At 43.5% G+C, this 13,428-nt stretch overlaps 1 protein-coding gene across 2 annotated transcripts in view; it reads left to right on the top strand.

Annotated features, from left to right (window-relative positions):
• LSAMP (limbic system associated membrane protein) overlaps window positions 1–13,428 on the top strand; it is a 1,027,179-nt gene that overhangs the window by 646,987 nt on the left and 366,764 nt on the right. The window contains exon 1 of one of the 2 annotated variants that reach the window (XM_071809249.1): window positions 8,241–8,337. The exons of the other annotated variant lie outside the window; for it this stretch is intronic. Within the exon in view, the coding sequence (XP_071665350.1) occupies window positions 8,268–8,337 (70 nt within the window). The 5' untranslated portion in view covers window positions 8,241–8,267. Of the gene's footprint in view, window positions 1–8,240; window positions 8,338–13,428 lie in introns of those variants that run through there. 2 annotated transcript variants of the gene reach the window in all.

Genomic DNA, 13,428 nt, shown 5'->3' with positions numbered 1-13,428 from the left:
GCAATTAATGGAGGGCTGAATGATGGATAACCTGTCTGCCTTTCTTACATATTTCTTCTGCACCTCTTTCCAGTCATGCTCACATGCGTGCTCTCACCTGCTAACAAAAAAACAGGCATAAACTGTCATCTAAATTCTTTGATTAGCCTACCTGCCCTTTTTTCCTTTTTCTTCTCTTCCACATACTCTTTAATTTCCTCTGTTGCATGTAGAGATGTAAAAATACTTGAGATTCATTATGGCATGGGAAGGTAGAAGCCAGCAGTAATATGAGAGAGTTGGTGTGGAGAAGGAAAGGAAATTCAGACAACATGGCAAACCTTGAAAAACACCATTATTTCTGGATCCCATGGAGGGTAAGTGAATATCTTTGTATGAGGAGGAACAGCCCTATGGCTGCTATTCCTCATAGCAGCTTTCCCATGTGCTGCTCTACAGGTCTAGGTTATTTCTGCAGGATGAGTATTCTGGACACTGTCCTACCCCAAGAAAAGCCCTGGCGTTGGTCACCTTTGCTCTAGGAGGTCATCATGACCACAAGGGAAATAGACTTGACAGCATTGCAAAACCGAGAGCACATGAAGTGGCCTATAATTTTGGATCCTTTGCTCTCTGCTCAGCATTTGATACTAGCAGGACTTGGATTTACAGAATTCATTGTTCAGGATACTTGTAGGTTGGCTCCCCAAAGATGAGCTCATATCTTATAACATCACTTCTTCTCCAACACACACACACAGGTAGACTTGTTCGGAGAGTAGGGTCTGTAGAGAAAGAGTTGTCCTTTTTGTGGCTTTTGTAACCCCATCTTCTCTGCTTATAGCTCCCTCCTCCTTTCAAGTTGCTGTTTTGAAGGCTTAAGGAAAAGGGAACCAAAAAAGTACAAAAGGGATGTGCACACAGACATTTTTATCTTCATTTCCAAGAGATGCCTGTCCTTTTTCCACTTTATCCCAAAATTCATCAGATAACCTCTTAAGACAAAGCCTAAGGCAAAATCAATCTCTGAAGGAAGTAGCAATTGCTGTTGCTCAGGCAGCAAGCAGAATGTAAAATCCATATTGGCTTATTAATAGCATGGACTTTGCTTTGCTCATCTCTAATGATGACAAGTAGCAATTATTTTTATTATACACACACACGGACACACATGGGTAAAATAAAAACTGTTTTAAAGGCAGAGGCTTCCTGGGGGTTCTTGTAGTGATTCTCGTCACTTCCATTGCTGAGGGTGGGTGAATCTTCTTTCTTGAGCAATGTCCTGTCTCAGTGTTTGAATCAAGTGCTCCAATTTATCTGTTTCCCTCTGGATTTTATTATCTATTCTGTTTCCTTGTAAGGGCTGAATTTGGAGGGGAAATGTACAGAGGTAAGACAAGTAAGTACTGTGGACTCACCAGCTGGGGCTCTGATGTACAGGCACAGACTTTTAAAAGTCAGTGAGATAATAGCATCCAATTGGTCCCTAAAAAGAAGGATACTGCAAGCAGAGGTTTTCTTCTGGGCAGGCTGGAAGGCTCCTAATTACTATAAATCAAGAGAAGAGTCAGTCAGGCAGGCAGAGATAGAAACCTCACAGTGGGAAATGCCTGGTGAGCAGGCAAAGTTTCTCAGCTCTTTGTAAATGTAGAAAATTATTATTGTCGAACTTCTTCCTTCTCCCTCTCTTGCTTCCCTCTAGAAAGAAAAACAAGCTGTGTCTCTCCCCTGCAGTCATTATGGGGTCCCTGCAGTCGTGCAGGGCACCCTCCCTCTGCCTCTGCTGCAGTGCTTTATTCTGGCACCCAGCAGATCCTCCTTGGTAGCCTGGGACAGGGTTAATAGCTGACGGAGGTTGCTCAGTACCTTTCCGATTCTTCACATGATGCTTCTTGCTTCAAATTTACCTCTTCCTTTCTGTTCTTCCGCCCCCTTCCCCATCTAAGTCCATGATCTACCCAGCTGCATGAGTGAATTATGTAGTGACCTGCTCTGAGCTGTTTCATAACCTGGAGGGCTTTGGCTACCCAGGAGAATCTAATGTCAGATGAAACCAGGACACTTTGTACTCATCCTGTGATAGCTGATTCCTTGGGAACACAAATTGAAGGGGAAGGCGAAGTGAATTAACTGTCTGATAGGACTGGGGAGGACCAGTCAGCTACTGCTTTGACAAATCTGCCCTGTCTTTGGGTTTTTCTGTCCCCATTTGTCACTGTGAAGATTTCCTCTGTTTTGTAGTTTCTCCACTGTGGTTCAGGCTCAGGTTTGAGAACCAGGAACTCTGTTTTCCCTAGATCCCTCAGAATTTCATAGAGTCATGGATTTATTCAGGCCAGAGCAGACTCACGTGATCATCTTGTGTCATTCATACAGGAACCGTTTTGTTTCTTTCGCGTGCCTGGCTTGGAGAGCTGTGTTTCTCCCTGTGGTCTTGACTCAAAATGTGATGCTGGGATGCTTCTTCCTTTCTTTGATTATGCAGTGCTGTTGGTCACATAGTAAGACCAATGTCTTAATGAGGTGGAGAGGGGTGGATAAGGAAAGCAAGAATGTACCTATGTTGTATTTGGCTTCTAGGAAGTCTGATCAGAGCTTTTCCTAACCACAGTGTCACTTCAGACCTTTTTCTCTCATCTCCTCCCTGTGGCTATATGTGCAGCTAATGATCTTCTGCTCAGTTATTGACAGAAACTGCTACTGCAATTTCTTATGAGAATGTGTCACTCTGTCTTTTGGCTGGGCAAATAACACCTTATAATTGTGGCTGGAGCCTTTGCACTGTGCATGGGAAGAGACAGCTAGTTCAGGCTAGTGGAGGAAGAAAGCAAAGTATCTCCCTTGCTTCTTTGGGAAGCTGTGAGAAAGGGAAGAAGGAGAAAAGAATAAAAAGCCCAGCAAGTCCTCACTCAATCTTCTCATGAATAGTGACTCAGCCTTAATTCTCCCTGGAAGCTTTGATCACATCTTTGTAAGATACATGGAAAGCAATACTGAGGCAGGAGTGTGTGGGTCTGGGGTCAGAGAATTAAAAAATGCATGTTTTAGCTACAAATGCTACAAGATGCTCCTGGGATGGAGCTCAAATCACTTTGCATCTGTACAGTACGAACAGCTCTATCACCAGCACTTAACTTGCAGGCTGATGTGTTTTGTTTTGTTTTGTTTTTTCTTTTAAACTCTTCTGCTCCAGAGCAATGGAATGGAATTAATCTAATCCCCATTTTATAGATCAGATGAGGAATAGGAAGTGAAACAGAGTCAGCAACTTAGACAGAAATACAGCATTTACCCTGGGATCTGCAATATGTTTGTGTAGTGTATGTTTGTGTAGTAATATTCTAGATGATGAAATCAAGGTTGTCTTTCACTGGTAGGATGGTGACCTGTGTGGGTCTGGGCTGGCACTTTTCCTGTGGAAACAAATGTGCCTGATTCTTTTCCAGCAACCCTTGCTGTAGTGTTGCTGCCATGACTTACTGTCCACCAACTTGTGCACGGTCACCTTGTGCACAGGTGGTTTTTATGCAGCTTGTTTGGGATTCTTCCAGCCTATGAGATTACTCCAAATAGTATATCCATGTAACAGTCTGGTTTTTTTTTAGATATTATGATTATAAGCCGCAGGTATCTTAATGTAGAACAAACCTGTTCTTCACTACATACAGCCTTTGTAGCCTCAGTAGGACATTGAGTCAATTACTGTAAAAGGATTTCAAAAAGGGCCTAGATAATTTTATGACCATTTGTAATTAGGTGTTAAGATAGCGGTGATCAAATCTTATGCTTACCACATGATGATAACCACAGGGACCATGAAATGGCTCATTTTCTCTCTCATGCACCAGTTGACCATTAGGATGGAGTTTTCACCTTCCCCTGAATCACTTTAATTGCTGCTGAGCACAGGAGTCTGAAGGCCCTCAACCTTCTTATCTTATCTGGCTGGATTTTGGCCTGCTGCTTTGTACCTTGTTTCTGGGAAAAGGTTGGGGCAGATGGGTGCAGTGGAAACCAGGAGATGGCTTGGGGTGGTAGGAACAACTTTCTGTGACAGATGAAGCTCACAGGTAAATTCCTGGTCATAGGGGCAGCAGAGCGTGGATTGTGGAGTAGCATCACAACCATGTGGCATGTGCTTTCTGGCCACGATGGCACCACCAGAGCAGCTGCTGCATTGCCTGGCCTCTAGCAGTGTCTCTTGGAAAACTGTTGCATTGGATTTTGGATGAGAAAGAAGTCTTCTTATTTGTTCCAAGCTTCAGCTGCAGTGTTTGTGTTGGCTCATTTTAAGATGTGTATTGAACAGGAGCAGCCAGGCCAAGGGGGATTGAGAACGGGAGGTAATATAAGGAATTTTTCATTCTGTGGCTCTGCTGTGCTGGCTCCATCGTGATCCATGCCTCTCTGCTCCATTCGTTTCATAGCATGGTGAAAATGGATGAAACATTTCACTGAATAATGAATTGTGGCCTTTGAGGCAGCAGTCCGCGTAGGTCTCTTGAACCATTTGCGACTGTGAAGAAAGTGATGTTCTTGCCAGCAGCTGCTTCGGCTAATGCAGTTCCTTGTGCAGTTTCCTCATCAACTTTCTGTATAAAACTGTAATTTCAGCTGTGTCCAGTTTCAGTCACTGTACACAGCCTGTTTTCTTTCCTTGATATTTTTGACTTCTTTGCTTGCAGGTAGTCAGAGAACAAAATGCAAGGCATCTCAGATATAGCGTGGGTGAATAAAATAAAGCCAGTCAAAGATTTTTATCTAAATCCTCTATTTTTAGTCCTCTGCATCTGAAAGATACAGTGCGTATGCAGCTGCTTAGGGGAATCTGCCGCTTCTTTGGATAGATGTGGTGGTGGCTTGTACACGGTGATGTTAACCTGTATTCTGGGCAACAAATAAAGTGAAGGAACTCTCTGAGTAAAGGAAAATAGAAATGGTATTCCTCCATCTTATCTGAGCTAGAACACTGCAAACGTCTGTGCAACCATATGCAAGCATCTCTTCAGGGCCTCTTGTTTCAGTCAGTAACACTCTGAACTGGCAAATCCAATGCTCTGAGATGCTGTTTTGGAGTGTTACACTGTCCATCTCTTACCAGTGGGAATCCTAAATACTTGATGGAGAGAAGTGAGATCAAAAGGAGAAAAACTGCAGGATGGTTGGCAAAGGAGAATAAGAGATGCTGTCAGGAGAGGAACTGAACTGAGAAGGGGAGTAAATGAGGCAGATGGATGTACGGAGGCTGTTCAAAAGGCAGGACACGCAGAGGAGAGGCTTTCAGAGCAACAGCAATGAAAGGGCTACCATACAAGGCAGTGCACAGTGAGGAAAGCAGTAGATAGCTAATATAAGAGCTATGTCCATTTAGTTTTATGTCTTGATATCCATTAGATCCCTCCCATCACAACTGATGTTCTGATATCGTTCCCCCCTCCCACTCCCCCCTTTACCTTGCATTGTATCATGCTGCTTCTTTCCAGCTCCTCAAGCTTCAGGGCCTGGAAGGGAAACTATTGATAATTCTACCTAGCTGTCCTAGGCTAGTATAGATGAGGATTAGATGATCCCATGATGCTTCAAGATGGGTTTTTCTGCATGTATATTAAGGAGGCAGTTTAGTTTTCCTAAGAAACATGGCATCCTTCCCTTGCTTCAGCTCAGTCAGCGTGGTGGTTCTGGACCTCTTCAGTCAATGTATGTGTCATGATTTTCAATGTTCTCCCACAAATTGGGTGTAGGAGTCCTCAGGTCACAGGGCTGTATGTTTTAGTGAGCTTGGTCTTCTCATTATCTGCTGTAATTGGGGAAAACTTTAACTTCATGGGACAGAAACTGTCAAAACTGTTTCTCTAATATGCCTCTAACTGCAGGGATTTGTAAATAGAGAGAGCCAGAGCAGCGAAGCACTGATTGGAGCTCACAGCAGAGTTTACCAACAACCACTAATTGCCAGCTCTTTTTGGATGAATTGTAAATGACCAAGATAATGCAAATTAGGATGACACTCTCTTGGCAGAATTTTAGCAGCTTCTGGGAGCAGGGGAAGTCATGCGGCTCCCTCTGTTCCCGGGAGCAAAGTCCAATTTGTTGTGGCTTCTGCAATGCTTCCTTAGGCTGGGAGTGAGTAAGTGGAGCCCAACTGGATTGCATGCTGCCCTCCAGGGGCTTGTTGCTAGTTAATGCCATGCAGTGTTGGGGCTACCTATTTGTTGTTGTGCATTAAATATACATATAAAAATAAATAAAAGAACAAAGAAAAAAAAAGCTGGTGATACGTGTCAGCTCTGACAATAACAAGGTCTGAAAGTACTTTGTTAAAAGCTAGATTTTTACTTTTATGTACTGTTTTTCATTAACCATACTCATTTAGCACTGGAAAACTCCCTTCTTGGGGGAATACAAGCAGGGATATCGGATCAGATGAGGAAGAGATTCCAGGGATACCATTGTACTTTTTCACCCATTCATCCTGCAGTTTTTTTTGAACAGCCTTGATAAATCTGTGAGTATAAGTGGAGTGTGGTGTGCTCCTTGCGGGAGGAAGGAGAAGAAACCCATCTCCCTCTGTCTGGCTTTGGGATGAGCCCTTGTCCTGTGTGTATGTGCTTATGGCAGTGGGGGACCTGTAGACTTGGACAGTCTGTGGTGCTGTTTTGGCAGGCTGTGTTTGAGGGTAGAGCAGATGCAGATCATTCAGCTTTCGCAAATGAAGTTCTTCTACCTACTGTTTTTCTACCTCTTATAGCAGGTACTGTGGGGAGGTGATGGGAGGGGAGTGGTCTGGACTCGATGAGGATGTCCAAGTTAGGGGCTGCTGGGTCACTGCTCAGTCAGGGTGAAGTTTGAAATCACTTGCACAGCAGCACGGCCTCAGCAGGAGAGCATGCAGAGCACCTCGGAGTAAGATTTGAACTTCCCATTTAGGAAGGGATCCAGATCCATCAGGAAGCTTTGGCACTGCCAAAGGATGGTCGTTGTCAGGTGCTTGTGGGGGGAGTGAATATCAGTGAGCCTGACAAATACCGAGTTAGAAATAGTCAGGAACAGATCAATCATCTGGACAGATTTCCTCTTGAAACTCGCTGGGTAATGTCTGGGTAACTCTTGGTCCAATAACAAACAACATTACAAGGATACAAAAGCAACTTGAGGCCTCGGGGTGCCTTTCATTGCATCCCACTGAGGGAATAAATTCAGAGAAGCAAAGTGCCAGAGCAGCCACCTCTGGGCTGTGGAATTTGCTTTCTGTTGCATGTCCTCTGGTAACTGATGTTTCCAGGAATGAACCTTTGTTGCGAGTTTGCTTACCAGAATATTCATAGAAAGCAGACACATTAGGGGAATGAACACAGGAAAACCACAGTTGGTTTTAAAACTTAAAAAAATTATTCATGGAAAGTGGTTTTTTACTATCTACTCAGCTTTTGGAAAACAAGACAGGATGGGAGCATGTGAGTGTATGGGATTGCAGTGTTTGTAGTGGCTAGTGTGAGCACACTTTTAAGACCTGCACAGAGTGAGAGTCCCAAGAATAGTGGTATAATTATTTTGAATTTAGCTTCTTCAGAGTTAAAACTCAGAAGAAAATGAGGAAGGCCGGGAGCAGTGATGGTAGAGGAGGTGCAGAGGAAGGGCTTTGACTTCAGCAGCAGCAAAGAGTGGGTGCCTGTAGTGAAATAATCCAGAAGTTCAAACCCTCTGTGTCTCTGCTTCTCCTCACTCTCTAAGTGCTGCACTTATGTTAAGCAATCCCCATTCACAATGAAAGCCAGTGTACTTTATTTGCTAACTGTGTCGGGGGCTCCTCTGGGAGCTGGAGTGCCACAATTGGTTGGCTTTTTAGTGGGGCCTGTCAGGGGAATTGGCTACAGATGGGGAAATGAGACATGTTCACTCGTATCTGGTTTTAACCTCCCAACACTAGAGTAGAGGGTGGGTTTTGTTAAGTGCACTTTGTGGCTCTTTCTCCTCCATAACAGCCGACTACTTAATGCAAAATGCTGCTTCTCAGCTTTAACTCGGCGAGGCAAAATGCTGCGTTACAAAAGCTCTGTGGGAGGGGAGAGAACTGGGCGGAAAGCACGCATGTTTATTTGCTCCCATTATGACACTGCTGCTGTGAACACAGATCGAAGCTTTCCTTCCAAAAGGCCCCTTGGCACAGGTTATTTGCACATAAATGGCCGCAGGTGATTTATTTATTCAGCACAGCTGGGTTCTGCAAAAGCAACTGTGGGCTATACCTGCCGATACGCTAATATTCCTCCCTGCAGTGCTCAGAGGGCATGTGGAATTTGCTGTGCTGTAGGAGGCCAGAGACTCAGAGACCATGGCTGAAATTCTCAAGGATCTGGGGTAATTTTATAGATGCTCTGTCCTTTTTGCTCACTTGTTTGTTTTGCTCTATGACTGTGGCATACACTAGCATATAAGGACTTGGCGTGCACTGCCATGAGGAAAAGGATGATGATTGGGGAAAAAGTCAGGAAAGAAAGGCTTATGTTGTGTAACCAGGCTGGTGTGTTATGCTGTCATAGGAAGAGTTTGTAGGTGAGGAAGCATCAGTCATGAACTGCTGTGTGTTGTTCATTGGATGGAATTGGCAATTTCGTAACTTGCTGTGATGAATGCCATGTGACCATAGAAAAGTGATTCCTTATCATGAAGTGTTTTAAACTTGTATCAGAATTATCTATATATATATATGGCCAAGTCTAGATTTTGATGACTGGGTGGTGTTCCTTGAATACCACTCTTAGTGGTTTTGTGTCCTTTGGGGCTGTTAGTGTCCACCATTCTGTAGCTAGACATCATGGTCTGTGCATTTTCACAGCTCTGTTAGAGAAAGGAAAGAGTTTGTCACAAATATCAAATTCAAAACTTCTCAAATACAGGATAAGACATATTTACCTCTACTGACTTCTAGGGTGAAAAGGACTTTCTGCATAGAGTATCTGGGTCCTGGAAGCTGGATACCCAGGAATATGGAATAGATTTGTTGGGAGAGGAGTATGTTGGGGGGGATTGTAGGGATCAGTTGGTTATGTACTTTAGTGGGGTGAACTAAGTATGCTGTGGAGACAGATTTGTTTTAGAAACCACTTTGTAAAAACTGGGGTCCTCAGAGCTGTCAGTAGAGAAAGTGGACTGAAAAATCTCTCACATGTAACTTCAAAGGTGTCTAAAGACTTTCAAGTGCAAATGATGCTCAAACATCAGCTGAGAGCAGAGGGAATGGATTGTTTTCCCTCTCCCTGGTCTTTTTTTTTTTTTTTTCCCTAAGGGGAATTGTTCACTTTGATAGTTCCATAAAGGTTTTCCAAAGGAAAACCTGTTTCCATTAGACAGTGTATTTGCATGAAAGGCCAAAAAGCCCAAACCCTACAGCAATGGAACCCCAAAGCACTTCTGTCTTTAGACATCTTTCTTTACTGAAAACCTTATTTGCTTCTCACTAGCTTGATCCGTTGTGTCTGGGCAGTGACTCTTGCAATATAAAATCTTAAGATGAGGAGGTTCTCCCTTCCTTTTTGTCTTTCTTCTGCCCCTCATATTTGGATTGGATTAAAATTTGACATCTCCTCATCAAACAAGAAAGGAGTTGAAGAAAAAAAATATACTGCACGTTTAGGCAGTTGCTGCCACAGCCCATCTGGTTAAGGGTGCGCTTATACAGAGCTTTGCATGGTGGAATGGGTGAGTATGGTGGTTGGGGAGTGAACTGAGATTTGAAAAGCCTGGGTGCATACACTCACAGTTCTTGTATGAGTCCTTTACTCTTTCAGCACTTCAGCTTTCTGTTTGCAAAGAGAAGTTTATAACATTCTCTTAAATCAGTAGAGGTGTTGCAAGCACATATATGCTATTGAGTCTAAGATTCTGGGCATTCTATAAATGCGTAAGAGTTTCAACCATTAAAATGAGCCAGTGCGGCTCTGGTTGAAAAATGCGGAAGGTAACTGGGGATTAAGTTCTGTTCTGGGTTCCTACTCCTCCTCCAAACCTTGCACACAAGAAGTTGAAATGTGTCTGCTGGAACCTGACATCCAGTTCCTTCCCATCTCTGAAGAAGCAGAAAATATTGTCTAGAATGTATACTTAGGAAGTCAGCATATGTTGATTTTTAATAGGACTGAGTTTATTTAATCTTTGTCTGCTACTTCTATAGGAATCAAGGTTTTTTTCCAATGCCATCAGAGGAAATAGGACCATTTCCCAAGGTTCCTCCCCCCTTCTTTTTATAACAAAACCCCATGTACTTAGGGTTAGCTCTATTATAAAATTTTCCTTTTAACAAAACCAGTACTACAAAAATGTAATGTGAAATGCTTCTTTCTCATTTCTGAATCATAAATCTAAATGTAGAAACTGGATTTTTCAGTGGTAAAGGGTCTAATTTTCTTTCATTCTCTTTTGTTTTATCCCTGTTTCTACCCTTGGAAATAGAAATGTCCTCATGTAAAGTAAAACAGCTTCAACTTTCTGGAGCTGATGAAGCGACTTTTATTGATACCAATTTAAAGGTCTTGGATGGAGGACCAAAATGTGAATGCATATAACATCCAGCTATTTCTTAAGTTACCATACTCTTGAACAACCTAATTCTTCAACAGTTTGTCTGAGGAGAGAGGGTAGGAGTGATGGTCTTACATAAATAATATGGAAAGGTTTAGAGTGCAGAAAAGGAATCGGGATTTCACTGGGTTAGATGACTCACAAAAGCAGGATAATACTTTCCAAAAAAGCTGGAGTCAAGCCTGCTGCGGAGGATTGAAAAAGACCCAAATATACCCAATTTGTGTTCATGCAATGACAGCTTATTAATCTTCTTAACTACATATCCATCAGATACTCTCTGAAGCCATCCTCTTCTTCCCACTAAAAGAATACCACCTGTGTGTGAGTACACTAGGCTAGTCTAGCATGCAAGAGTAGCATTCTGCACCGTATTTTTGAAAGCTTGCTAGGTATACTTGGGTAAGCCACTGAAGGGGGGTGTGGGTGTTGTAAAAATTCCTTTAAAGGTTCTGTGTTGTCCCCTGCAGTTCTTGGCCATTTCTTAGATCACAAAGCCATCTAGGTCCTTAAGCCAGATCTTTTCCTCTCTCCCCTCCTCCCCCCTTTTTTTTTTTACAGGGGGAGGGCACAGGTTTGAGGATGACAGGAAGACTGTTTTGCTTGTCCTCTACATTTTCCTTTTGCTGAGTCTCTAGAAGACTGCTTATTTCTCAGGAGGCGGGTTTGATTTAAATCCTTACTACTGATTGAGCATAGGAGGGATTTGGAACTGGGTCTGTTCTGTCCTAGATTATGGCTTTAAGAGCGCTGCTGTCTTGGTGAGAGTGTTCGCCTTACCTTGTTTGCTGAGGAAGAGGAGATGAGGGAGGGAGGCAGGAAAGAAGAAAGAAGGGATGTGTTAAGACACTAGAAACACATTATCTGTGTATGACCCAGAAGATGAGGCAGAGGGAGTATCTCGCATGAAAATTCAGCTGGAGTGTGGCTGCGAGGGAAGTTCTGAACATCTGCCAGTTTTAAATCGTTATACATGTGCTTAATTGCAGAAATATAGATGCCTCAATAATATATGAACGTAAAGATTACCAACAGAATTACCTTAGACACCAACTGGGTTTGGAGCAGAAGCCAGGTGGAAGTTTTATGAGCGCCAATAGCACCTACATGTTCAAGGTCTGTTTAGGGATCTAGCAGTTAGCTCTCCAAGAATGATTGCTTAGCTCTGCCCTGCCTGCCAGAGATGGCATGTGGATCAGTACACAATTGCTGGGATACCAGAGGTTGAAGGTGTTTGTGAGTACCTAGACAAATGAGACCAGGTTGGCTCCTCAGGGTATCTGGAAAGGTGAGACTGGTACTTCATTTTTATGAAGGAAAACAGAGCAGAAATCCTATTAGTTCTTTGCAGTAGGCTGTTGCTGGCCTGAATAGTGCATTTGAGTTGATGTGATAAAGAAGGGAATGTTGTTCCTGGTGTGGCTGGAGGTAACAAAGTGGGATTTTGACCCTGAAGCGCATTCTGCGTGAAGAAATAGGGTGCTTATGTTAGGGTACATGTGAGCCAGTGTGAGACTAGAAACACCACTGGGATAAGTGCAACAGGACAAGCTGTAATCTGGCAGCAGCAAAGCTTTGCAAGATTGGCTTAGCATTTCACTCAAGCCTGAAAACCTGTAAAGGTCAAGGCAAATTCTGTACTTCCCCAGAATTACAGGGAAGGCTGTGTTCCTGGTGTCTTGTGGGGTTTTTTTTACACTTTTTTTGTTTGCCTGTCTTCCTCTCCTTGTTTGTGCACATGTGTTTCGGTGGCTACTGGGAATCAAGGGGGAAAATAAGTTTTAGTGTTAGGGAAAACTAGCCAGTGCCCCTCACATGTGCATAGCTTGCACACATACTTCCCGTGTTTGACAGCAAAATCAATTAATCATTAGGAATCTCTTCCTGGTATCAGCACAGAAAGGTTTCTGCTCTGCAGAAGGTAAAAAGCATACAGAAAAAGACAAAAAGTAAAAAGAACCCCTCTATTTTTTTTTCTCTCTCCTGTGTCCCTTTCCCTTCACATAGCCACGTGCTCACACCTGCAGATGTTGACACAGCAGTCTAGCTAGCCAGAGCTGCCAGTCAGTGCAAATATTGTGTGAAGGCAGTAAATATCACTTGGAAGAATAAATGCCCCCCATCAGTCCCATTCGGGAGGAATGTATTTTATAGGTCTCCTTGCTCTTTGTTCTCTGTTGACAGCGAGCATGTCCGTGGGGCTCCCCTCACATTTCCTAAGAGACACAAGTTCCCCTTCCTGCCCACTGCTTCCTGCAGGGAAGGAGAGCCTGCAGAAAGTGCTCTCAGAAAACTTTAAGATGTTTTCTCCACTGATGGAGAGTGTTAGTCCCTTCTCTGTCTTCTGGCATACTTGTCCCCTGTGCCCATGTTTGCTTCTGATTTAATGCAGTGCTGAGAATGAGCTGTATTCCCAGGCTGCTGCATGGGAAGGAGGGTAAATATGTCATCTCTGCTAGCTGAAATCTTCAAGGTGAGAGAAGGGATCAAGCATAAAGCAGGAGGCACTTTACATGAAGGTGACCTGGTAGTCATTTGTTTGCAGAGAAACTCCATGGATATGTTGTGTATACTGCTGCACAGACAACGGTGCCACTGCAGAACAAAAAATGACATTTGTGGTACTTTGATCCTATACGTGGCTCATACAGCTCCAGCAGAGGTTGATCTTAGTCAAACAGGATTACCTGTAGTTGCCTACGTGCTGGAAGTGGGCATGGCCTGGCACTTCTTTCTGCTGCAGCAAGGGCCCAGTTCATACAAACTCTTCTTATAAGGAGCACTGGCAAATGGATCCCTTGCCGACAGGCACCACACAGATTCTAGGTTTCCTGTCTCTTCTTGGAGGAAGGCAAACGCATGCAGAAGGAT

This window comes from Patagioenas fasciata, chromosome 1 (assembly GCF_037038585.1).
Source record: "Patagioenas fasciata isolate bPatFas1 chromosome 1, bPatFas1.hap1, whole genome shotgun sequence".
NCBI classification, from domain to species: Eukaryota; Metazoa; Chordata; class Aves; order Columbiformes; family Columbidae; genus Patagioenas; species Patagioenas fasciata.
This window is presented reverse-complemented; position numbering and strand designations above follow the sequence as displayed.